At 41.2% G+C, this 27,587-nt stretch overlaps 1 protein-coding gene across 1 annotated transcript; it reads right to left on the bottom strand.

The window, feature by feature from the left end:
* Window positions 1–1,143: 1,143 nt before the first annotated feature.
* On the bottom strand, window positions 1,144–27,587 carry LOC110529354 (neuroglobin). Its single transcript, XM_021611492.3, has 5 exons — window positions 27,186–27,587; window positions 14,660–14,767; window positions 10,672–10,792; window positions 10,183–10,263; window positions 1,144–3,991 (listed from the first exon to the last, which is right to left on the bottom strand). The coding sequence occupies exons 1-5, from the start codon at window positions 27,344–27,346 to the stop codon at window positions 3,869–3,871; spliced, it is 594 nt and encodes a 197-aa protein (XP_021467167.2). The 5' UTR covers window positions 27,347–27,587; the 3' UTR covers window positions 1,144–3,868.

Here is a 27,587-nt window from a genome sequence, read left to right as displayed (position 1 = left end):
TCATCATCTTTTTTTCGTTTTCTTAGACAAGTTTAAAAGATTGACGTTTCGGCCTTCTTCAGAATAATCCAAAGGGAATGGACAAGTTCATATAGGGCATGGGGAAGACAATTTCAGATCAAACTCTTCAGCTGGTGGAGATACAGTGTTAGACCATACAGGTTAGTACTCAGGGTGTGATGTGCAGTGGTCAATGTCTCCACCTAGTGATGAAATACAGAAGTGAAAGGATGGGAAAATGCTTACAAGAAAGAAACATATGAAGACAGTTGTTGATTTCCATTGTTACAAGACAATCCCGTTTTTCTATATGAGCTATCTAGGCTACTCACCATTCTAAAGGCTACAGATTTCAGCCACCACTAGAATAGTTATTTTACTTATATCTTTGTTTAATCTAATTAATCACATTAATCTTACAATAAAAATCCATATTTTGTAACAAATGTAAGATTTTTTTTTTTTTTTACATGTTGCATTAAAGTTGAATAAAGTAGAAACTCATCGACTGTTTATAAGCATTTACATGTACTGTATATGTGCACATTAATTACAGGTAATTACTCCTCAATATATAATTCATTTTAACTAGCTAACTCCTGTGTAACAGCTAGAAATTGTACATTGTACTTAAGCAAACATTACATGTACTATGCTTTGAAATAGTGTCCTATTTCTCATCTGGAATTACACTCATATTAGATCTCTTTTCGTAAACTCAATCAAGTTAACCCAGATGATACACTTTATTTTGGGGGCAAGTGCTAGCAACAACGTTGACTGGTGATATATTTTGAACAGTGCACATTCGTGGCTAATTAATGAGAGACTTTTAAACATAGGCTATAATCACTCAGACACCCAGCGCATGCACAAGGGATCCCAACCTTTGTCACAGTTAACTTACTACCTGGCGATGTAAGCAGAGTTGTGTCAATGAGGAGATCGGTTCTCAGTTGGCTAACGCATATCATGTTTATGCAGGCTGCAACATGGTGTTTGGATGCTTTCGGTAGTGGTGTAAACTAAAGTACCGGGGACTTAAAAATGCACTACAGGATTTTAAGCACAACAAATGTATAACATACAGTATAGCACAAATTTGATTTATGACTTATCATACTAATTGCACAAACACAATTATTATTCTTATTTATTATTTATTTTTTTGCAGGACGTAACACATCATACGACATTGATGACGTAGTACACAAATAACGGGAACCACTTTTTGGCTCATGAGCTCCACTTTCAAAACTACTGGCTGAAATTACACAAATCTTTAAGTACTACTTAATTTACTACTTTTACTTCTCCTCCTCTATAGTTCTAAAGAAAATAATGTACTCTATGGTGCACTAGTGTGTTTATTGTCTGACTTGGATGGCACTTCCAGAAACGTAAAAAATGATGGCAAGGTTGTCAGAACGATTAATGTACTGTGTAAGTAAACATTAATTACAAGTAATTACTCCTCAAGATACACCTCATTTTAACTAGCTAACTCCTGTGTAACAACTAGTCATTTGTATTGATTAAGGATCCCATTCTCTTCCTGGGGTGCAGCAACATTAAGGCAGTTCTATACAATTACAAATATTACATGACTTTTACATTTCATAACACTTTTCACAACACATTAAGTGGGTGCCCTCAGGCCACTACTCTACTATCACATATCTACAATACAAAATCCATGTGTATTTGTGTGTAGAGTGCGTGTGTAATTACTTTGTACTTTGGCAACATTACACATGCTCCAAAATATTATTCCTCATCTGGGATGACACTAGTAGTCGTATTAAACCTGTTTTCGTAAACTCAAACCAAGTTAACCCAGAGGGTACGCTATATTTTGGGTGCACGTGCTAGCAACAACGTTGACTGGAGATATATTTTGAAAAGTGCACATTCATGGTTAAATAATTAGAGGCTATAATCTCTCAGACACCCAACGCATCCAATCGGAATTATCATCCCTGAGCTCTGACTTCTCCAACCTGAAGATCACTGACGGCAAAAAAAATCCCAGTCTGAGCTTGTTTTTTATTCATTCCCAGTTGTCTTGAACGCACCATCTAGCAGACATCTGGGTAATAATCATTAGGCAGAAAATTTAAGAAAACGGACTGAAATATGCAGGGATTTCCTGGGACTTGTCCAATAGGAAACACTCATTTTAATTTTTCATTGCGAAACATTTCAAAACATTTTCTATTGGATGCCCTGATGAATACGACCCTGGTAGTGTTGGCCTATGCTTTACTTGAGTCTTAATGAATCCATATACAGTGCATTCGGAAAGTATTCAGACCCCTTGACTTTTTCCACATTTTGTTACTTTGTTACAGCTTTGTTTTAAAATGGATTCAATTGTTTTTTCCACCCTCATCAATCTATACACAATAGCCCATAGAATGTTTAGCAAATTTATTAAAAATAAAAAACTAAAACATTTACATAAGTATTCAGACCCTTTACTCAGTACTTTGTTGAAGCACATTTGGCAGCAATTACACCCTTGTTCTTGGTTATGACACTACAAGCTTGGCACAGCTGTATTTGGGGAGTTTCTCCCATTCTTCTCTGCAGATCCTCTAAAGCTGTGTCAGGTTGGATGGGGAACGTTGTTGCACAGCTATTTTCAGGTCTCTCCACAGATGTTCGATTGGGTTCAAGTCTGGGCTCTGGCTGAGCCACTCAAGGACATTCAGAGACTTGTCCCGAAGCCGCTCCTGCGTTGTCTTGGCTGTGTGCTTAAGGTTGTTGTCCTGTTGGAAGGTGAACCTTCGCCCCAGTCTGAGGTCCTGAGCGCTCTGGAGCAGGTTTTCATCAAGGATCTCTCTGTACTTTGCTTCGTTCATCTTTCCCTCGATCCTGGCTAGTCATCCAGTCTCTACCGCTGAAAAAATAACCACAGCATGATGCTGTCACCACCATGCTTCACAGTTGGGATGGTGCCTGGTTTCCTCCAAACGTGACGCTTCGCATTCAGGCCAAAGAGTTCTATCTTGGTTTCGTCAGACCAGAGAATCTTGTTTCTCATTGTCTGAGAGTCCTTTAGGTGCCGTTTCGCAAAATCCGGCAGGCTGTCATGTGCCTTTTACTGAGGAGTGGCTTCTGTCTGGCCACTCTACCATAAAGGCCTGATTGGTGGAGTGCTGCAGAGATGGTTGTCCTTCTGGAAGGCTCTCCCATCTCCACAGAGGAACTCTGGAGCTCTGTCAGAGTGACCATCGGGTTTCTTGGTCACCTCCCAGACTAAGGCCCTTCTCCCCCGATTGCTCAGTTTGGCCGGGCAGTCATCTCTACAAAGAGTCCTGGTGGTTCCAAACTTCTTCCATTAAAGAATGATGGAGGCTATTGTGTTCTTGGGGACCTTTAAAGCTTTTTTGGTACCCTTCCCCAGATCTGTGCCTAAGGACAGTCCTGTCTCGGAGCTCAACGGACAATTCCTTCGACCTCATGGCATGGTTTTTGCTCCGACATGCACTGTCAACTGTGGGAACTTATATAGACAGGTGTGTGTCTTTCCAAATCATGTCCAATCAATTGAATTTACCACAGGTGGACTTCAATTTGTAGAAGCATCTCAAGGATGATCATTGGAAACAGGATGCACCCGAGCTCAATTTCGAGTCTCATAGCAAAGGGTCTGAATACTTACGTAAAGGTATTTCTGTTTTACTAAATACATTTTCAAAGTTCTAAACCGGTTTCTGCCTTGTCCTTATGGGGTATTGTTAGCAGATTTATGATATGTTTTTATTTATTTAATCCATTGTAACGAAACACAATGTGGAAAAAGGCCAGAGGTCTGAATACTTCCCGAATGCACTGTACAAGTTGACTGGAGAGTAGGCTGCTCCTAGATGACATTGAGCCTCTTCTCTGGTCTCTCTCTCCTGGAGTTGGCCATGGTGTTCCTCTGGTTCTTCTCCTCTTCCACATAGCCTTGCTTCATGATACTGGTGATGTACAGGAACAACGTCTGTGGGACAACATGAAGGTCAACACATAAGACATGGAATAGACATCTACTGCTCTATTGTAGGGTAAATACAGCAATGGTTCCCAACCAGGGGTACTAGGACCCTGGGGGTACTTGTCCTATCCACAGGGGGTACATGAGAAGACTCATGAGACCATAGGCTTACTGATAAAATGCACATGAGGGGTTACTTCAGGTGTACTCTGGGCAGAGCAAAAATCAGTTGGTGGCACAGTAACCGAAAAAGGTTGGGAACCACTGGTATACAGTATACATGGCAGTCCTTTTGAGATGTCCGAATGAATTTGAGTCAAAAACGGAACATCTCTCTGTTGTCCCATTAACACAGCACAACATTGAATATGCTCAGGGCTTTCAGTTTTCCCTGGATGTTCCTGGTGCTCTTGTTAATGGAGACAAAAAGCTTAGAAAGCCTTTTACTTAGTGAATAACAACACAGAAAAATAGAACATCACACTGGCAACATGTTTTCAGCACAACTCTGCTGGATTACAAATGTGCCCTTATAGCTAAATGCCAAGCTGATAAAGGCCTGCAACTATGAAAAAAATGCAAGGGCAAGGGCCTTAAACATCCTGGAGATAAAAGCCTGGGCTCAGCCTATTCAAGATATTACAGTATACACTGAACACAACATCCAACAATTTCAAAGATTTTACATAGAAGGAAATCAGCCAATTGAAATAAATTAATTAGGCTCTCATCTATGGATTTCACATGACTGGGAATACAGATGTGCATCTGTTGGTCACAGATACAGTATCTTTAAAAAAGGTAGGGGCGTGGATCAGAAAACCAGTCAGTATCTGGTGTGACCACCATTTGCTACATGCAGCGTGACACATCTCCTTCGCATTGAGTTGATCAGGCTGTTGATTGTGGAGTGTTGTCCCACTCCTCTTCAATGGATATGTAAAGTTGCTAGACACACTGCCGTCTACGTCAATCCAGAGCATCCCAAACATGCTCAATGGGTGACATGTCTGGTGAGTATACAGGCCATGGAAGAACTGGAACATTTTCACCTCCCAGGAATTGTGTACAGATCCTTGCGACATGGGGCCGTGCATTATCATGCTGAAACATGAGGTGATGGCGTTAGATGAATGGCACAAAAATGGGCCTCAGGATCTCATTGCGGTATCTGAAATTGGCATCGATAAAATGCAATTGTGTTCGTTGTCTGTAGCATATGTCTGCCCATACCATAAGTATCCAGTGTGCCAGTGGTCATCGAAGGTGAGAATTTTCCCATTGAAGTCGGTTACGACGCCGAACTGTAGTCAGGTCAAGACCCTGGTGAGGATGATGAGCTGACAGATGAGCTTCCCTGAGACAGTTTCTAACAGTTTGTGCAGAAATTCTTCAATTGTGCAAACCCACAGTTTCATCAGCTGTCCGAGTGGCTGGTCTCAGACGATCCTGGATGTGGAGGTCCTTGGCTGGGGTGGTTACACTTGGTCAGCAGTTTTGAGGCCGGTTGGACGTACTGTCAAACTCTCTAAAATGACGTGGCTTATGGTAGAGAAATTAACATTATAATTCTCTGGGAACAGCTCTGGTGGACATTCCTGCAGTCAGAATGCCAATTGCACGCTCCCTCAACTTGAGCCATCTGTGGCATTGTGTTGTGTGACAAAACTGCACATTTTAAAATATCCTTTTATTGTTCCCAGCACAAGGTGCACCTGTGTAATGACCATGCTGCTTAATCAGCTTCTTGATATGTCACACCTGTCAGGTGGATGGATTATCTTTGCAAAGGAGAAATGCTCACTAACAGGGATGTAAACAAATTTGTGAACAACATTTGAGAGAAATAAGCTTTTTGTGCGTATGGAACATTTCTGGGATATTTTATTTCAGCTCATGAAACATGGGACCAACACTTTACCTATTGAGTTTAGATTTTTGTTCAGTGTAATTGTGTTGCTAAATGGTGTCTTTCTGTCTCTATTTCATTGGTTGAGACAAGAGCAAGTACAGTACAAATTCAGTCTCAAGTGCTAATTGAAATTCCAGAAGCATCATGTGGATGCATGGTCTATGTCTGAAGATGCCTATCTTGTATAATTTCATCCATCATTCCCTAGCCTAAAGCTATTCAGGCCCAGGTGTTTTGTGATAGGACCTTTCCTGATCCAAGGCTGTGTCTAGACTTGACAGTTCATACAGCTTTAGTATTCTGATCATAGAGTTCTGATCATGGTATTCTGATCATAGTATTCTGATCATAGTATTCTGATCATAGAGTTCTGATCATGGTATTCCGAATGTCTACACGGACATTTAGATGTGTCTACCGAGTCCACAGTGTGATTCTTTATCCCCACTCTATATTCAAATGGCAGAATGCATTCTACAAATGGTGGAATAGGCCAAATATGATAGTAACACAACAACAACTTATGGCAGTAGCTAAATACTGTAGCTAACTAGCAAAGCTAACCTCTGTAGCTAGCCAGCAAGCTTTCAACGAACGCTAAAGAGATTGCAAACGGTTTAGCCTTACTCTAGCCAATCAAAAAAACATTTTTATGAGGCCAGCAAACATGTTCCTCACACACTAGGAACATATTTCCTTCAATGTTATAATGAAAATGTGCTGTTCAGTCCCAAAAAAAGAAGTTTTTAGGAGACTTGTGCGAGGAGTGCTGATGACGCTGCCCACTGCAAGCAAGCAATGCAGATGTAGAAGCACGGTGGCTAGGAAAAACTCCATAGCAAGGCAGGAACCTACGAAGAAACCTAGAGACGAACCAGGCTCTGAGGGGTGGCCAGTCCTCTTCTGCCTGGTGGAGATTTATAAGAGTACATGGCCATTAAAGCCAGATCGATCTTCAAGATGTTCAAAATGTTCATAGATGACCAGCAGGATCAAATAATAAATTCACACACAATGCATCCCTGACCACCTCCTGAAGTGGTCAGCTTGATCTGAACACAAACAGTCCACAAAGCGACTTTTGTGCATCTAGACCCGTCTTTTCAATGCGATCTTTGTATTCTGATAGCAGAAGTCGCATGTAAGCGTGTAGACACGACCACAGTGGTGTACATTTATGCTATTAGTGTGTTACATCTGGTAAATAGCTTACAGAGGTGACATTGTATGCCTGTGAGACTAAGTGGTGAAATTTTTTTTCTCATAGTGAGTTGCGGTTGGTAAATGGATATGGAGAAAAGGAGATAGCTAAAGTAGATAACTGTGGGCCTACAACCATATTCACTGGTTTAATAACGGGAACCGGGCTACGGAGAAACCTGTTTCCTGAGATAAATAATTGTTAAGTGTTGTGAAATGTAAGTGTTGTGTTGTGAAATGTGTGACGTGAAATGAAGCTGTTAACTTATATGTCATGTTTAAATGTGGCTTCTCTACTACAGCCGTCTCTGATCTGCTGATCATCAACGTTTCATTCCTCTACACTTCTGCTGTGTGGCAAAGCTTCACTAAAAGAAATGGCACCGAGGCAGAATGCAAAATCTACAAGCGACAACAATAACATGTTCCGGTGGTTCGAGGAAGTGTAGGATTGTTCTGACATGCAGGCCTACACCCCCAACATAGTGAGGTAAGTGGATGAGAGGGGGACTCAGCAGATCATTTGTTTAGCTTGCGCTACAGACGGCTATATCGGTCCGCTAATACAGGAACGGTGCACTGCTTTTGTGAGAACATTTGTTTAATTTGGATTGTAATTATTCAGGGGGTTCGGCAGCACCCTCAGCACCCCTACATCCCACGGCTATGTTCAAAACTCCAAACTAGCTGGATGTGCAACATTGTTTCATGATGTTACACTAACAAAAGCGAGCGCACGGCGGGTTTAGATTCAAGGGCAATTGATCAACCCCAGCACTGTCCACGGTGCTGAATCTCTGCTAGGCTAAAACTAATCAAATTTTCACTTGACTGTAATAACCTCATAATATTTCACCAGTTGGCCAACAGTGCTTCATAGGCCATACATTAAAGTAGGCTACATCAACGAAATAGTGTGGTGAGATGGAGAGAACTTACAACAATTTCAACAAGAAACCATTACATTAATGTGTATATTTATCCATTTACAGTGATATTTTATTATTTAACTAGGCAATTCAGTTAAGAACTAATTCTTATTTACGATAACAGCCTACCCCAGGCAAACCCTAACCCGGACGACGCTGGGCCAAGGTGCGCCGCCCTATGGGACTTGCAATCACAGCAGGTTGTGATACAGCCTAGAATCGAACCAGGGAATGTAGTGACACCACTAGCACTGAGATGCAGTGCCTTAGACCACTGTGCCGCTTGGGAGCCCCGTATAATCATGCCTGATTTTTTTCACTGGTATTATATGCTTTTAAATAGCACTTCCGGTTTGAACAGGAATACTGGGATGCCTGGTCATTTCTTGCAATTTTCTCGGGAAGGAAAATGTGTAGATTTTTAGAAAAATATTAAACCGTCATTCACAATTCACATTGCCTACAATTTATGTAGTCAATCCACTAGAGGTCACTGTCATACTGTATGTCTTTCCTGTGCTAAGTACAATATGCAGAAACTCCACCATTTCCTGGTAGCAATAATTTGTAAAGTCCCCTAATTTCAGTTTATGTAACAAAACAAAAATGGTGTAAAGAATCATTGAACCGTCTAAACCGTTCTTTTCAATAACCCCAAAATATTGTATTTTCAGCTGTTTGAAGCTGGTGTACAAAATTGAAAGTAAAAGATGCAAAAACAAAATGTAAGAATGGGAAGCATAGAAATAGAACACATAGAACACATACCACTTCTTAGACTTTCTTTCAATGAGGCTGGCATAAAACTCACATTCTATGTGAATTTGGTCGAGTTGCCCAAAAAGTTACACATTGCAGCATTAAATGATACTATTGCACTTTCAACAAGCACCACAGCTCTTCAGAGTATATACTTAACACTGTAGGACAGTGGGCGAATGGCACATGTATTCAGCAATCAACCAGTTTGAAATGTTTTCTGGGTGAAAAGATTGCTTTGAGTCTTTTCCTACAGATGTGCTGAAAAGCAGGTTCCATGGGAGGTTAGTGGCACCTTAGACGGGCTCGTGGTAATGGTTGGAGCGGCAGAATGGTAACAAACACATGGTTTGTATGTGTTTGATCCCATTCCATTTGCTCCATGCCAGTCATTATTACAAGCCGTCCTCCCCTGAGCAGCCTCTACTGGTGTATTTTGTAATTTTATTTTACCTTTATTTAACTAGACAAGTCAGTTAAGAACAAATTCTTATTATCAATGACAGCCTAGGAACAGTGGGTTAACTGCCTGTTCAGGGACAGAACGACAGATACCTTGTACCTTGTCAGATACCTTGTACCTTGTCAGATACCTTGTACCTTGTCAGATACCTTGTACCTTGTACCTGGGGATTTGAACTTGCAACCTTCCGGTTACTTCCGGTCCAACGCTCTAACCACTAGGCTACCCTGCCGCCCCGATACTGGTGTATTCACTAGAAACCAAATGGAAGCAAACAGGCCGAAATGGGGAGGGTATATTTACCACTATATTCTACAACTACGCACATGTCAATAACCATTGTTGCAACGTTACTGAATTACCCATAATCCAGTACAAATAGTTAGAAAATAATTGTGTAATATTTTGTATTTTTAAAAGGGCAATCTGGCACTCAAACAACCACAAAGCTGACGCCCTGCTACTTTGTTGGGTAAACGGCTGAGAGATAGAGCAGAAGAAATGAGCTATGTATACAAGGACAGACGATCCATGCAATCAAAATTATAGTTTTAAACAATTAATTACATGTCATTTAATAGGATCTCTATGGTTGAAACCCATTTTAAAGCTATAGTCTTCACAATTACATTGTTTACAAATTGAGTAAAGCAAGCTTATATTTTGGGTTCTGATGGGGTACAGTTGAACTAAGACAGTTGAACTAAGCCTATGAGGCATGAATATGTTATATTTTTTCAAGAATCAATGGCTAAATAAACTGTATTTAATTTAAAAGTCCAAAACTGCATGTCCCAATCCCAGATGGACCTTTTAAGGCCTTATAAAGTAGTGTTTTAACCGTTAAATAGCTTCTCCACATAGATAAAGGCTCATGGTCATCGTCACACCATGGTTGTTAGCTAGGATGGGAATGTTCCCATCAACTGTTTACCTTCCAAGCCTCCTCCACTTCTGAGGTCCAGTTGTCCTTCAGGATTGGCTGGACGGCTCGAATAAACTCTGCCCCCACGTACTGGAATAAACCCAAAGGACATAATTAGGGCCCTGGAAGGTCATAAATGTTTGATAAACAGAGAGCAATAGACTCAGAATTATCTGATGATCCAACATCCAGCAAAATAGCAAGCCAGATTTTCCATTACGTTATCATGCAGTTATTATCTAGACAGAGAAGATTAAAGCTGGATGGATTCCAAGAAAATCTCCACACATCCCTAGTCCTGTGGTGATGATTGTTCTGTGAAAGTCCACGTTCTGTTGTTAAGCAAAGGTAGTACTGGAACCGTATTTCCTAGTCATGGAATATTTTGAGTGCTGATCTAGGATTAGTTTTGCCTTTAAGATCATAAAGGAACAAGATCACGTGGACAAGATTACATTAGCCAGAAAACCTACAGAGTAGGACAGACTGAACACCTACCATGTAGTACTTCGGAGGGGAGTTGTAACGATAGTGGCTTTTGCCCAGATCTAGGATCAGTTGGTCCAGTCGTTCCATCTGATTAAGTCTGGCCACGCTTTTCTCAATGAAGTGCATTATCCTTCAAGACATGGAACAAAACGCCATTGTCAGAGGTAGACAGGATCAGATGTAGAAAGACAGACACTAACACAGTCGAACTGTGACATCGGTCAATGCAAAGTAGCAAGCTTCTGTGTTGTTAGCTAAAGGGAAATTTATGGAAGGGAGAATGAGACATCTGTTTAGTTTTATGGCATTAGCAACTGATTGACTAGTGCAGACACTCATGTGTTTGTGTTCCTGAAGGCACCAAGTGTACCTCATGATAATGCTGGTCAGGTTAGATGCACCATGCTCTCCAGCAGTTACAACTAAATAGGTAAATACACAGTACACATGTCTAGGTTGTAAGATAAAGACTTGAATGTAGCTAATTACATTACATGCCCCCCCCCCCCCCTCCCCTCCCCATGCCAGCACCATGCTTCAATTAACCGAGCTATCAGAAATATTTCATCATCAGAAGATCTCAAGGAACTCTTCAGTATCCATGCCACCAAGTCATAGTCTGAGTACTTTAGAATAGACAGTCAAGAAAATAAGAGATTTTCTACCTGTCAAAGAAAGAGACCAGAGAGCCTTTAAAAACATGTCATACTAAGAAGCAACTGAAGTTGACGCTGGAGGTAGCAAACATAGCTTTCATCCGTGTGTGTTTAGTCTAGAGGTCGACCGATTATGATTTTTCAACTCGGATACCGATTATTGGAGGACCAAAAAAAGCCGATACCGATTAATCGGACAATTTTTTGTTTGTTTATTTATTTGTAATAATGACAATTACAACAATACTGAAAGAACACTTAGTTTAACTTAATATAATACATCAATAAAATCAATTTAGCCTCAAATAAATAATGAAACATGTTCAATTTGGTTTAAATAAAGCAAAAACAAAGTGTTGGAGAAGAAAGTAAAAATGCAATATGTGCCATGTAAGAAAGCTAACATTTAAGTTCCTTGCTCAGAACATGAGAACATATGAAAGCTGGTGGTTCCTTTTAACATGAGTTTTCAATATTCCCAGGTAAGAAGTTTTAGGTTGCAGTTATTATAGGAATTATAGGTCTATTTCTCTCTATACCATCTGTATTTCATATACCTTTGACTATTGGATGTTCTTATAGGCATTTTAGTATTGCCAGTGTAACAGTATAGCTTCCTTAGGTCATTAATATGGTCAAATCAGGAAACTATAATTTCGAAAACAAAACGTTTATTCTTTCAGTGAAATACGGAACCGTTCCGTATTTTAACTAATGGGTGACATCCATAAATCTAAATATTCCTGTTACATTGCACAACCTTCAATGTTATGTCATAATTACGTAAAATTCTGGCAAATTAGTTCGCAACGAGCCAGGCAGCCCAAACTGTTGCATATACACTGACTCTGCGTGCAATGAACGCAAGAGAAGTGGCACCATTTCCCTAGTTTAATATTGCCTGCTAACCTGGATTTTTTAAAACTAAATATGCAGGTTTAATAAAATATACTTCTGTGTATTGATTTTAAGAAAGGCATTGATGTTTAGGGTTAGGTACATTCGTACAATGATTGTGCTTTTTTCGCAAATGCTCTTTTGTTAAATCATCCCCCCGTTTGGCGAAGTTGGCTGTTAGGAATAAGTAGTCTTCACACAGTTCGCAACGAGCCAGGCGGCCCAAACTGCTGCATATACCCTGACTCTGTTGCACAGAACGCAAGAGAAGTGACACAATTTTCCTAGTTAAAAGAAATTCATGTTAGCAGGCAATATTAACTAAATATGCAGGTTTAAAAATATATACTTGTGTATTGATTTTAAGAAAGGTGTTGATGTTTATGGTTAGGTACACATTGGTGCAACGACAGTGCTTTTTTCACAAATGCGCTTGTTAAATCACCCATTTGGCGAAGTAGGCTATGATTCCTGAGGACCATGCCTCAGGACTACCTGACATGATGACTCCTTGCTGTCCCCAGTACACCTGGCCGTGCTGCTGCTCCAGTTTCAACTGTTCTGCCTGTGATTATTATTATTTGACCATGCTGGTCATTTATGAACATTTGAACATCTTGGCCATGTTCTGTTATGATTCTCCACCCAGCACAGCCAGAAGAGGACTGGCCACCCCACATAGCCTGGTTCCTCTCTAGGTTTCTTCCTAGGTTTTGGCCTTTCTAGGGAGTTTTTCCTAGCCATCGTGCTTCTACACCTGCATTGTTTGCTGTTTGGGGTTTTAGGCTGGGTTTCTGTACAGCACTTTGAGATATCAGCTGATGTACGAAGGGCTATATAAATGAATTTGATTTGATTTGATTCAATGATAAATTAACAGGCACCGCATCGATTATATGCAATGCAGGACATGCTAGATAAACTAGTAATATCATCAACCATGTGTAGTTAACTAGTGATTATGTTAAGATTGATTGTTTTTATAAGATACGTTTAATGCTAGCTAGCACCTTACCTTGGCTCCTTGCTGCACTCACATAACAGGTAGTCAGACTGCCACGCAGTCTCCTCGTGGAGTGCATTGTAATCGGTGTCCAAAAATGCTGATTAACGTTTGTTATGAAAACTTGAAATCGGCCCTAATTAATCGGCCATTCTGATTAATCGGTCAACCTCTAGTTTAGTCACATTCTGATGCACCCTGTTGCTGAATTAATAGCCACAACCCTCACTGTGGCTTAATTAGCTCCAGCGTTAGCATTGGCAACCATTTAATGCCTCGCGTAAGGTCAGTGCCATGAGCTTTAGAAGGCGAGGTGTGTTGTGGGTCGCTGTGAGGGAACGTAGACAACAGACACTGGGTTAAATGTCTCCTTTTTGCCAGAGCTGCAGCATGTACAAGATAAGTGATATCAGTCCACTCACGTTCACCTCAAGAACAGGCATATTAAATTAGATTTAGATTAAAAGTTTAATAGTCACATGTACAGGGTTGCAGGTGTGCTGTAATTACACGGTACAGTGAACATCTCAGAGGGGGGAGCGGTGGGGATTGATATTCCAATTGTTCTGCCCGGGTTTATGAAGTATTGCACAAAACAAGTAATACAATTTGAGGAAAAACGCTAGAAAAAGTAGAAACCTGCAATGTTTTGTATGAGCTCGAGGCGTCATCCGTCAGTGCCATTTTACCAATTTGTTTGACGATGACGACACTCGAAGCTGCATGAGATTATACTAGTTATACTACATTGTAAACTTGGCTATCAACGTGAATGCAGTAAGGTATTCTGTGCATGTGGTCTGTGGAGTGCTATCTCATATTCTAACCAGCTTCTAACCACACAAACAAACACGCACACACAGACGCACTAACACACACAGACGCACTAACACACACAGACGCACTAACACACACAGACGCACTAACACACACAGACGCACTAACACACACATCAATTTTGTAGTTTTATTGTATGTATAATTTTTTGTTCGTACATCGTTGTATTATAAATGTGTGTTACTGTCCTTGTCTATCAGTGATTGTTGCTTGTCATGTTTTGTGTTGTTCGTGGACCCCAGAAGGAATAGCTGCTGCCTCTGCAAAAGCTAATGGGGATCCCAATACACAATAAACAAACAAACAGCTGTGCTTCCTAGACCCAACCTTATTAATTTACTCTACAAAAAAAAAAAAAATCTCTTGGTGCAACTCACCCCATCTCTGAATCTAGTTGGCTGTGTTGTCAATGTACCAAGACAATAAGAAATAAGGGGCCCACCGTCCTCACAGCTTCTACACTGGCGTCTCTGGATGTGCTCAGAGCTTATCTGGGAGCTGACAAGCGGGTGATGATGAGAGGGTGAGAGGTAGGAGGTAGAATGGCAGGAGGGAGAAAGGAGATAGGAGGAGGTTGAGGGAGGAGGCGAAGGGTGTCACTGACCGTAGGCCGTGAGTTTGTAGCTCCTTGTTGTTCCGCAGCCTCTCCAGGTCTTCAACGTCTCGGAACAGGAAGAAAACGTCTTTGCATTCTGGATGGGTCTCAAACAACCTGTTACCATGACAACGGACACTACTTGTGAGCACACTCGAGGTCGCGATTTAATAGATTCACAAACATTGCTCTGTAGGCTATTAAAACACAGTGGAGAAAATACAGATGTGGTTCTTTATGGGTTTCAAATGCACAACTGCGCTTTGGAAGTGATGTCCAATCTATGTTTTATCATGGGGTTAATCTATGTTTTATCATGGGGTTAATCTATGTTTTATCATGGGACTAATCTATGTTTTATCATGGGGTTAATCTATGTTTTATCATGGGACTAATCTATGTTTTATCATGGGGCTAATCTATGTTTTATCATGGGGCTAATCTATGTTTTATGGGCTTAATCTATGTTTTATCATGGGGCTAATCTATGTTTTATCATGGGGCTAATCTATGTTTTATCATGGGGCTAATCTATGTTTTATCATGGGGCTAATCTGTTTAATCATGGGGCTAATCTATGTTTTATCATGGGGCTAATCTATGTTTTATCATGGGGTTAATCTATGTTTTATCATGGGACTAATCTATGTTTTATCATGGGGCTAATCTATGTTTTATGGGCTTAATCTATGTTTTATCATGGGGCTAATCTGTTTAATCATGGGGCTAATCTATGTTTTATCATGGGGCTAATCTATGTTTTATCATGGGGTTAATCTATGTTTTATCATGGGGCTAATCTGTTTAATCATGGGGCTAATCTATGTTTTATCATGGGGCTAATCTATGTTTTATCATGGGGTTAATCTGTTTAATCATGGGGCTAATCTATGTTTTATCATGGGGCTAATCTATGTTTTATCATGGGGCTAATCTATGTTTTATCATGGGGCTAATCTATGTTTTATCATGGGGCTAATCTATGTTTTATCATGGGGTTAATCTATGTTTTATCATGGGGCTAATCTATGTTTTATCATGGGGTTAATCTATGTTTTATCATGGGGCTAATCTATGTTTTATCATGGGGCTAATCTATGTTTTATCATGGGGTTAATCTATGTTTTATCATGGGGTTAATCTATGTTTTATCATGGGGCTAATCTATGTTTTATCATGGGGCTAATCTATGTTTTATCATGGGGTTAATCTATGTTTTATCATGGGGTTAATCTATGTTTTATCATGGGGTTAATCTATGTTTTATCATGGGGCTAATCTATGTTTTATCATGGGGCTAATCTATGTTTTATCATGGGGCTAATCTATGTTTTATCATGGGGTTAATCTATGTTTTATCATGGGGCTAATCTATGTTTTATCATGGGGCTAATCTATGTTTTATCATGGGGTTAATCTATGTTTTATCATGGGACTAATCTATGTTTTATCATGGGGCTAATCTATGTTGTATGGGGTTCATTTGTGTTTTATCCAGTGGTTAACCTCTCCTAATAGTGAATAATAAAAATATACTGTGTGTGTGTATATATAGAAGTATATATATATTGTTCTGTAACAATGACTATTATAGCTGGAAAGGGGTGATTCTTTTAATGGAATATCTACATAGGCATACAAAGGCCCATTATCAGCAACCATCACTCCTGTGTTCCAACGGCACGTTGTGTTAGCTAATCCAAGTTGATCATTTTATCAAGGCTAATTGATCATTAGAAAACCCCTTTTGCAATTATGTTAGCACAGCTGAAAACTGTTGTTCTGATTAAAGAAGCAACAAAACTGGCCTTATTTAGACCAGTTGAGCATCTGGAGCATCAGCATTTGTGGGTTCGATTACAGGCTCAAAATCTCCAGAAACAAAGAACTTTCTTCTAAAACTCATTAGCCTATTCTTGTTCTGAGAAATTAAGGCTACTCTATGCGAGAAGTTGCCAAAAAAGTGAAGATCTCGTACAACACTGTGTACTACTCCCTTCACAGAACAGCGCAAACTGTCTCTAACCAGAATAGAAAGAGGAGTGGGAGGCCCCGGTGCACAACTGAGCAAGAAGACAAGTACATTAGAGTGTCTAGTTTTCAACTGGCAGCTTCATTAAATAGTACCCACAAAACACCAGTCTCAGCGTCAACAGTAAAGGCGACTCCTGGATACTAGCCTTCTAGGCAGAGTTCCTCTGTCCAGTGTCTGTGTTCTTTTGCCCATCGTAATCATTGACAGAGTCAATGTGGAGGCTACATACAGGGGGCACCGGTACAGAGTCAATGTTGAGGCTATATACAGGGGGTACCGGTACAGAGTCAATGTGGAGGCTATATACAGGGGGTACCGGTTCAGAGTCAATGTGGAGGCTATATACAGGGGGTACCAGTACAGAGTCAATGTGGAGGCTTTATACATGGGGTACCAGTACAGAGTCAATGTTGAGGCTATATACATGGGGTACCAGTACAGAGTCAATGTGGAGGCTTTATACATGGGGTACCAGTATAGAGTCAATGTGGAGGCTATATACAGGGGGTACCGGTACAGAGTCAATGTGGAGGCTTTATACATGGGGTACCAGTACAGAGTCAATGTGGAGGCTATATACAGGGGGTTCCAGTACAGAGTCAATGTGGAGGCTATATACAGGGGGTACCGGTACAGAGTCAATGTGGAGGCTATATACAGGGGGTACCGGTACAGAGTCAATGTGGAGGCTATATACAGGGGGTACCGGTTCAGAGTCAATGTGGAGGCTATATACAGGGGGTACTAGTACAGAGTCAATGTGGAGGCTTTATACATGGGGTACCAGTACAGAGTCAATGTTGAGGCTATATACAGGGGGTACCGGTACAAAGTCAATGTGGAGGCTATATACATGGGTTACCAGTACAGAGTCAATGTGGAGGCTATATACAGGTGGTACCGGTACAGAGTCAATGTGGAGGCTATATACAGGGGGTACCGGTACAGAGTCAATGTGGAGGCTTTATACATGGGGTACCAGTACAGAGTCAATGTGGAGGCTATATACAGGGGGTTCCAGTACAGAGTCAATGTGCAGGGGCACCGGTTAGTCTAGGTAATATGTACATTTACGTAAAGTTAAAGTGACTATGCATAGATAATAACAGAGAGTAGCAGCAGCGTAAAAGAGGGGTCTGCATAGCCCTTTGATTGGCTGTTCAGGAGTCTTATGGCTTGGGGGTAAAAGCTGTTTAGAAGCCTCTTGGATCTAGACTTGGTGCTCGCTTGGCTGGAGTCTTTGACAATTTTTAGGGCCTTCCTCTGACACCGCCTGGTATAGAGGTCCTGAATAGCAGGAAACTTTGCCCCAGTGATGTACTGGGCCTTTTGCACTGCCCTCTGTAGTGCCTTGAGGCCGAGCAGTCGCAATTCCATGCAGTGATGCAACCAGGATGCTCTCAATGGTGCAGCTGTAGAACCTTTTGAGGATCTGAGGACCCAGGCCGAATCTTTTCAATCTCCCGACGGGGAATAGGCTATGTCGTGCCCTCTTCATGACTGTCTTAGTGTGTTGGGACCATGATAGTTTGTTGGTGATGTGGACACCTAGGAACATGAAGCTCGCAACCTGCTCCACTACAGCCCTGTCGATGAGAATGGGGGTGTGCCCTCTTTTTTCTGCAGTCCACAATCATCTCCTTTGTCTTGATTACGTTGAGGGAGAGGTTGTTGTCCTCCTCCCTATGGGCTGTCGCATCGTTGTCGGTGATCAGGCCTACCACTCGTGTTGTCAACAAACTTGATGATGTTGTTGGAGTCGTGCCTGGCCATACAGTCATCAGTGAACAAGGAGTACAGGAAGGGACTGAGCACGCACCCCTGAGGGGCCCTGTGTTGAGGATCAGTGTGGCGGATGTGTTGTTACCTACCCTTACCACCTGGGGGCGGCCCTTCAGGAAGTCCAGGATCCAGTTGCAGAGGGAGGTGTTTAGTCCCAGAGTCCTTAGCTTAGTGATGAGCTTTGAGGGCACTATGGTGTTGAATGCTGACCTATAGTCAATGACTAGCATTCTCACATAGGTGTTCCTTTTGTTGATGTGAGCCATGACCAGCCTTTCAAAGCACTTCATGGCTACAGACGTGAGTGCTACGGTTCGGTAGTCATTTAGGCAGGTTACCTTAGTGTTCTTGGGCACAGGGACGAGTCATACAAGAGTGTCAAAGTAACCCTCCGCCCCCTATAACATTGATTAATCACATCAATTTAAATTGGGTTATGGGGTTGGGTACACTTGTCGATGGTTTTGGGAGGAAACGTCCAAACCTCATTATTAACCTGCACTTTTTTAGTGTAGTTCAAATTCAAATGTAGCCTGGTCCAAGACTGGCCCTCAGTCTAGTTAAAATTTATTTCATATGGCAATTCATGATCTTTATATTCTACATATAATATTAAACACGTTTTTTTTTTATAAAAAAGAAATGCTCCAAATAGTGTGATCCTACACAATGTTGTTTGAAACACCAAATGGGCCAAAATGACACCCTCTTTAAAAAAAAAAAAGCCCTCAGTTTACTATTATTGGAGCTTCTGACTGACATTGCTCAGCATGAACTTGACCCTACACAATCTTTCCATAACCCTTAAACTAGAATAGGCCTGATTGTGCTGAAGAAAAGGCCCTTGGGTAAATCTTCTCTCATTATAGAGAAGCCCTGCTGTGCTGCGCTGTGAGGGCTGAAGCTGTAAAGGCCATGGTGGGCTTACCACCACCTTTCCTCTGCTAATGAACTCAAGCACGCCCTTCAGACCAAGCACGTCCTTCACACCAAGCACGAGTCACATTTGTTTGGTTACAAGATTCTATGGATGCGTAACAAATGGCATTCTATTCCCTACGTAGTGCACTACTTTTGACAAATGGGGCTCTGGTCCATATAGGTAATAGGTTGCCATTTGGAACGCAACCTAGGTGACTCATCCAGAGGTTCGTCTCATGATGATGGCAGAAGATCAGGTTAAGGTAAAAACAGATTGTTTCAAGTTCCTATTTTACACCTTTTTCCACTGACCTATTTATTCAAGTGTATTGATCTTCTGTTTATGTTTTCTTCCCAGCCAGCAGTTTTTGTCAGGCAGCGTAACCGTTGATTACATTAAGGTTGGCATTCGTCTTTGGTGATATAATGACAATAGATGTAGCGAGGAACTTGGCTTGTCATGAATGAGTGAGGAAGCTTAGTGCCTTGCTCTAACTGATCCCCTCATACACTCTGTATCTACGTCGTGGTATTTCTGAGGACCTCTTTCTATGTTTGCAGCACTGTCAAAGAGTTTGTTACATCACTTCTGTTTGATCAGCATCACACAGGCCCCGATATGTACGTCGGAACTCAATTACCCAGTAACCCCGCCTTTTTCTATTTTTGCAAACCCTTTGCAAGTACTCAATATTTCCTACCACTGCCTCTCTGTTAACTCTGGCCTCGGCAGATATCCAGGCTAACACCTCTCTTTTGCCCGCTTTTGGCTTAACACAATACAGCTCAACTTTGCAATTGTTCATTTTTCAGCTTGAGAGAAAGTGTCATATCCAGTTTTCACTTTGTCCTGCATTGATTGAAATGGAAGACTTAAGTGAAACTTTGACTTTCACATATAGCCCATGTTACTTTTGGTTACCCATCTTTGATTGGCTTCACATATTACTTTTTGGGGGGTGGGGAGAAGGAGCTGGTGTGAAAGTTGATAAGAGTTAGAAATATCGCAGGTAAAGTTAGTTACGCAAAGTGGCAAAAGAGAAGGCAGTAAGAGCGAGCTGGTATCGGTCCCTGGCTGCAGGAAATAGGGTACCACATTTCACTGTTTTCCAATAAAACATATGGAGAGATGCATAAGATAGATGGTTAGTTGCAATTCAAAGTGGTAGATATGATGTAAATAGTCCTGCAGCCAAACTTACATCGCCTGTGTGTGTGTAGCAAGCACTTCAGTGACGATGCATAGGAACGAGATCATCTGAAATGATGGGGACAGAAAAGCGATGGATGTGAAGATACAGCTGTTACTACTGTATTTCCATGGCCTGGATCTGGCGCAGTGCCAAAACAAAGGCGCGTGTTTGAGAAGAGAAAGCGACAAAGCAAGCTTAGCCTGATCCTTGAAGTGCGAGGTGTTCTTGTAGACATATAGGTGATCTACAAGCTAGCGTATGTGCCTTATCTATTTATGACAGGGGGGTTGAGGAGACAATAGACATTGTGTCACCATACATTGCAGAATAGGACAGGTTAAAAAGGTTAAAGAACAGGTTAAATAATGTTTTTTAAGCCTTGAGATGATTGAGACATGGATTGCACAGAAGGATGGTGGCACCTTAATTGGGGAGGACGGGCTCGTGGTAATGGCTGGAGCGGAATCAGTGGAATGGTATCAAATACATTAAATACGTGGTTTCCAGGTGTTTGATGCCATTCCATCTGCTCTGTTCCGGTAATGATTAATAGCTGTTCTCCTGTCAGCAACCTCCTGTGAGATTGTGTACTGTATGTGTGCCATTCAGAGGGTGAATGGGCAATACAAGAGATTGAAGTTCCTTTGAATGGTGCACCGGTTTGAGTCTGTCAAGAACTGCAACGCTTCTGGGTTTTTCACACTCAACAGTTTCCTGTGTATGTCAAGAATGGTCCACCACCCAAAGGACACCTTGTAGAGTCCACGCCCTGATGAATTGAAGCTGTTCTGAGGGCAAAAGGGGGTGCAACTCAATGTTAGGAAGGTGTTCCTAATGTTTTGAACACTCAGTGTAAACCCAGTAATGCTCATAGAGGTTTATGGTATACGATCATTCAAGAAAGTAAAGTTGAGCTATTTACTCATTGGATAACTGTCGATTTTTCCCAGGGTTGCATCTCTAATTAGTTTATGGAATACAGATTGTTTTTTCTTCTTCAGGACACCAGAGTTTATGTGGGCAGAAAAATCCCCTGTGCTTGTAAAACCAAACAAACTGCTCCTCATCACTATGTCGCTCCATTTCTGTAAGAATTGTAGTAACGCATTTGAATTCTATGCAGCACAAACATTCATCTGTCGGCATTGGAGTGCATCTGCCACAGCTGCACCACCATTCTGTGTTGATCCTGGGGATGGGTTGGGGCTGTGGTCCAGCTGCTGCTGCGGCTTTGAAAGCCTAGAGCGGCCTCAATTTGCCTCAATTCTTGGTCTGAATACTCAGGCTCAAATGAATAAGGTTTGACGATAACTTCGGAGCCCCTCCAGTAGTTTTCTTCATCTTCATCACTCGCGAGTATTTGGTCGTCAGACATGGTTTGTAGGTTGTTATTTACTTTGTATAACTAATGGGTAACGCTGTCTTCACATCTCCGCTGAAAAAGAGTTACATCTGTGAATAAGGGAAGAATGTGCCATTTCTACGTAGCAGGGATTCCCCCGAGAGGGCCCATGCTCAGTTATTACCCATCTCCACGACTGCGGCATTCGGCTATATAAAATAATGATAGTTGCCAACAAGTACGTTCCGGATTTCAGAGATACAGCATTTTAAACTTGAGCTATTTTTCAGCTGAAAACCGGATGTGGGAACTCCGCTCAGGAGTTTGTCTTCTGACTGCTACGTTCGGTTATAAATTCACTGGCAACGAAGAAGAGCGAGGTCTGTATCCAGCGACGTCACACGTGACACGTTTTTGCATCTGTTTTCGTACAGCACTACAGGGAGAGAGGAAGAGAGGGCAAACTCCACTGAACTAGTTTCAATTTATTGAATAACTTGAGATTTTCTGGATGAACAGTGTTTTTTTTTAAATTCACACCTGTTTTGGTGTCCCTGTGAAGATTTGACTTAAAACCACACTGGGAGTCTCACTTTGAGTTGCTAAATTTGATTGATATTATATCTAAGACTAGAACGGTAAGTCATTTTGAATCCTCAATACATCACCTATACTGTCTGACATCAATGGATATCAGTACTTTTCAAAGTTTGAGAAATGTGATTTCTCCAAAAAGGCAAAGACATTTTTTTCCACTTCGCCCTCTCACGCATAATATTGTCCGATGTACCACATCTCAAGACAGTAGCCGAAATGACCATCTTTATTGCCGCGTGTTGTCAGCCGGCAACCCACCAACCAACCAATCTTTCAAGCTGCAATCTCTAGCCTCATAAAAAATACAATTCTCAACGTTCTGCAGTACACCTCTACCCCTCTATAGAATCCAGTATACACAAACACCACAACCCCCAATGTGTGGATGTATAGCATGACACTTACCTATAGGTACATCACACTGGTGCCAAAACGGGCAGTGGTGGCAGGCCCCATGCCACAGCTGACAGCTCGGTCCACAGACAGAGCCCATTAAAGGCCTAACTGATATGACGAGGGCCACTGATAAATAGCCTGTTAAATGTGTGGATGTATAGCATGACACTTACCTATGGGTACATCACACTGGTGCCAAAACGGGCAGTGGTGGCAGGCCCCATGCCACAGCTGACAGCTCGGTCCACAGACAGAGCCCATTAAAGGCCTAACTGATATGGCGAGGGCCACTGATAAATAGCCTGTTAAAGCCTTATCAGCACAGCCTTCGTGTTTGGGGTTTAAATGGGCCTCAGAAGAAGTTTATTGGTTGCGTTCCCTGTCCCTTTTTTGCATTGATTGACTCATTAGGAACAGACAGACTATGTCCTGAATGGCACCCTCGTCCAGACATAGTGCACTACTTTTGTCCAGAGCACTTTATAAAGAATAGGGTGCCATTTGGGATACAGACCTATGGTAAACGTTGAAAGGTAGAGAAAAGGGAGTGAAGATTTGCATATCAATGTTGTTGTTTTTTTTAAAGAGGGGGAGTGGGTTAGTTCTATTTTTAGTGGTACTTCAGTAGGGAGGGAGGTAGATTTCGGTTTGAGGTTTGAAATTGGTTGTATTATGAAGACAGAGATCATGGTTTAAATGATAGGTTGGTTGCCACTGACAACGTGACAGTGGAATACAGTCGAGATTTGCATTGTGATGTTGGACAAGTCAAATATTTTGAACAGGACGATATGAATGAGAATATTATGTTTGTGAACATGAAGGTATATAGATTTTAAATGTACTTGTTTAATTTCGATTAAAGGAAGGGAGATTTATCTGTATAAATATCAAACCAGTAAACCAAAAAAATGCACTTGATTTGCAAAACTTTTATAAACCATAATGTATCTCAGATAAGGAGTGCTGATCCAGGATCAGGTCTCTGCTGTCCATGTGATCTTATTCATTATGGTCAAAATGTTCTAATGGATCCTAGATCATCAGTCTACACTGAGTAGCTTTATAAATATGGGCCCAGGAAAACTCAGAAGGTAGCCACCAATTATTTGATTAGAATGTATTTTGATGCTTGGCTCCTGCAATAAACAACATATTTTTGCATTTATTCCATCATAACTGAAGATAATATTTGCATACCCTGAGCTATTGTAAACAGGCACCTACTGTATGTATTTTAACATAGGGGCAACATAGGTGTTGGTAGAGAGGTAAAGGGCACATACAAAAATAATTGCTTTAAGCATTTCACTGTAAGATCTACACCTGTTGTATTCAGTGCATGGCACAAATAACATCTGATTTTGTTTTAAATTAAGCTAACACCTACATTTATATGGGATTTTACCCCACCTTCTGTAGGACATAAGCATGTTCTTATTTGAGCAGGATAAATTAATGTTTTCCATGCATCATGACATTCAATCCATAATTCAATGGGATGCCACCAGTTAGACAGTGATTTTTTTGACAACAAGACACTAGCACCATCTGAATATCACCTTTGACCCCAGGCCAAAAGTCAATAACCATGGTCAATTTTGACAGAGGCTGGGCAGTGGAGCATAGTAAAAATGAAATTGTATGTTGCCTTCAAGTTCTATTTTCAAATGTCCTCAGTGACAGCTAAAATATATATTTGTTTATCTACACTACATGACCAAAAGTATGTGGACAACTGCTTGTTGACCATCTCATTCCAAAATCATGGGCATTAATATGGAGTTGGTCCCCACTTTGCTGCTATAACAGCCTCCACTCTTTTGGAAAGGCTTTCCACTAGATGTTGGAACATTGCTGTGGGGACTTACTTCCATTCAGCCACAAGAGTATTAGTGAGGTCGGGCACTGATGTTGAGTGATTTGGCCTGGCTTGCAGTCGCCGTTTCAATTCGTCCCAAAGGTATTCAATGGGGTTGAGCAGGCTAGTCAAGTTCTTCCACACTGATCTCGACAAACAATTTCTTTATGAACCTCACTTTGTGCACAGGGGCATTGTCATGCTGAAACAGGAAAGGTCCTTCCCCAAACTGTTGACACAAAGTTGGAAGCACAGAATCGTCTAGAATGTCATTATATGCTGTAACGATAAGATTTTTCTTCACTGCAACTAAGGAGCCTGAACCATGAAAAACAGGCCCAGACCACTATTCCTCCTCTACCAGTTGGCACTATGCATTGGGGCTGGTAGCGTTTTCCTGGCATCCGCCAAACCCAGATTCATCCGTCAGACTGCCAGATGGTGATGCATGATTCATCACTCTAGAGAACACATTTCCACTGCTACAGAGTCCAATTGTGGCAAGCTTTACACCACTCCAGCCGACGCTTGGCTTTGAGCATGGTGATCTTAGGCTTGTGTGCGGCTGCTCGGCCATGGAAACCAATTTCCTGAAGCTCGCGATGAACAGTTCTTGTGCTGATGTTGTTTCCAGAGGCAATTTGGAACTCGGTAGTGAGTGTTGCAACCGAGGACAGAAGATTTGTACGCGCTTCAGCACTCGACGGTCCCGTTCTGTGAGCTTGTGTGGCCTACCACTTCGCGGCAGAGTTGTTGTTGCTCCTAGACATTTCACTTCACAATAACAGCACTTACAGTTGACCGGGGCAGCTCTAGCAGGGCAGACATTTTACGAACTGACTTGTTGGAAAGATGGCATCCTATGACAGTGCCACGTTGAAAGTAACTGAGCTCTTCAGTTTGTGCCATTCTACTGCCAATGTTTGTCTATGGAGATTGCATGGCTGTGTGCTCGATTTTAGACTCCTGTCAGCAACGGGTGTGGCTGAAATAGCCAAATCCACTAATTTGAGGGGGTATCCTCTCAATGCCCTATATACTGAGCATTCTTTTTGTAGCAAGAATTTAATATTCTAGTTTAAATTGAAAAGAAATGAAAGGATCAATTGTTGTCTTACATATCAGTTTATAACCCCGATGCCAATCATGCCTTGTTATTGGGACATAAAAAAATCTGTTCCCAACTATCTCTTTATGCGGCATACACTCTAAGAAAAATTCATTATATCTAGAACCTAAAAGGGTTCTTCAGCTGTCACCATAGGAGAACAATTTGAATAACCCTTTATGGTTCCGGGTAAAAACACTTTTGGTTTCAGGTAGAACTATTTTGGGTTCTATATAGAACTTTTTCCACAGAGGGTTCTACATGAAACTGAAAATGGTTCTACCTGGAACCAAAAAGGGTTCTACTATGGAGACGGCCGAAGAACCGTTTTGGAACCCTTTTTGGTTCTACCTGGAACCAAAAAGGGTTCTACTACGGGGACTATTTGTTCTATTTGGAACCCTTTTTTCTAAGACTGTAGGCCTAGTTGTCAAACCTTTTAACGTTAGTGAACATTATACATTTTAGGATTTAGGCAATATTGGTCATTGTAAGCCATTTAAAATGTGTTATTGGTGGCAGACAAACTAGTTAATTTCTTTCTCTTGTAAGTAATTGCCTCTTCCATTCTTGTGGCAGAGGTGAGATGAGTTGGTTGTAATTTTGTATTGGCATACTTCTCCATACACCTTGATTAATTGCTTGTGTAACATTTTACGGTAGTTGTTTACAATGTCATTCATAAAGATGCTACCTTCCTTACACATTCTCTGCAACAAAATTGGTTTGTCCTCTATCAGTACATTGGAGTTATTAGCCATACGTTTGCTGTAATATATATTCTGCCTCTTCCGGAGGATAACGTTTGAATTGTAGGCAACTCTGTATGGCTTAATTTAAGAAGGATACCTTAAACAGAGTTCCACTGTCAATAGTTTTGTGTTCGTTTAAAGGTTGTGTGGACATGTAAGACTATTTCTCTATCCATTTATTTCATTAGACAGGGCTATGGTTGAACATTATGTAGGCTATATAAATATAGGTCATAGGCTTCTAACATGGAAAACGTGACCAAAACACAAACGTTTGTGGAGGGCGTTGTATTTCCATTGTATAAGATCATATACAATCACTTGATTTAATTTTGACAAGACTATGCGTTCTATACAATCACCAGTGAAGTGACACCTTTGCTGTGTCCACTCATGTTCATGACAAAACAGTTCAATTACCTAGTAGAAGAGGGTTAGATTTCATGACTTGAATTAATCGAATCAATGTTTGACATTCGATTTAGTGCAATTTCTTAAAACCTATGGAAACCAATTTAGCCCGTAGGCTACAGTTAAAATGTACTCACCCAACAAACATAATAATGCCAACTTTCGCGATGTTCTCTTGGATGACTTTCCACGTCTCTTTGATTATCTCCTTGTGCTCGTCAGTTAGATGCACAATGGGAACATCGTCAATCACGTCCCCGACTTGTTTTGGTACCAAGCCTGATATTGCGCACCCCATCTCCGGCAACAAAAAAAAACTAAACAATGACAATCGCGTGAAATTGCATTCAAATAAGTAGGAACATTTTCAAATGATCACACTAAGTCGTGAAACCTCACATTTTACAGAAAGTACATGTTTTGCGCGTGGAGGGTCCTTTGATCATGGATTGAGTCCACTATCTGCGCGTCAGGCAGAACGCACTGACGACTGTCAAACAGAGTTCTGGAGATGTACTGTATCTAGGCTTTAGACTATT

The sequence above is a fragment of the Oncorhynchus mykiss genome, chromosome 8 (assembly GCF_057628025.1).
Source record: "Oncorhynchus mykiss isolate SJ-2025 chromosome 8, ASM5762802v1, whole genome shotgun sequence".
Taxonomy (NCBI): Eukaryota; Metazoa; Chordata; class Actinopteri; order Salmoniformes; family Salmonidae; genus Oncorhynchus; species Oncorhynchus mykiss.
Note: the sequence above shows the minus strand (reverse complement) of the source record. Positions and strands in the feature narration are given on the sequence as shown.

Excerpts from the sequence above, each read along its gene's own strand:
- LOC110529354 (XM_021611492.3), bottom strand. The coding sequence starts at position 27,346 with ATGGGGTGCGCAATATCAGGCTTGGTACCAAAACAAGTCGGGGACGTG. Across the intron at positions 14,768-27,185 it reads GGCATTATTATGTTTGTTGG|GTTGTTTGAGACCCATCCAG; the intron begins GTGAGTACATTT and ends TCATGGTAACAG. Across the intron at positions 3,992-10,182 it reads AAGTGGAGGAGGCTTGGAAG|ACGTTGTTCCTGTACATCAC; the intron begins GTAAACAGTTGA and ends GTTGTCCCACAG.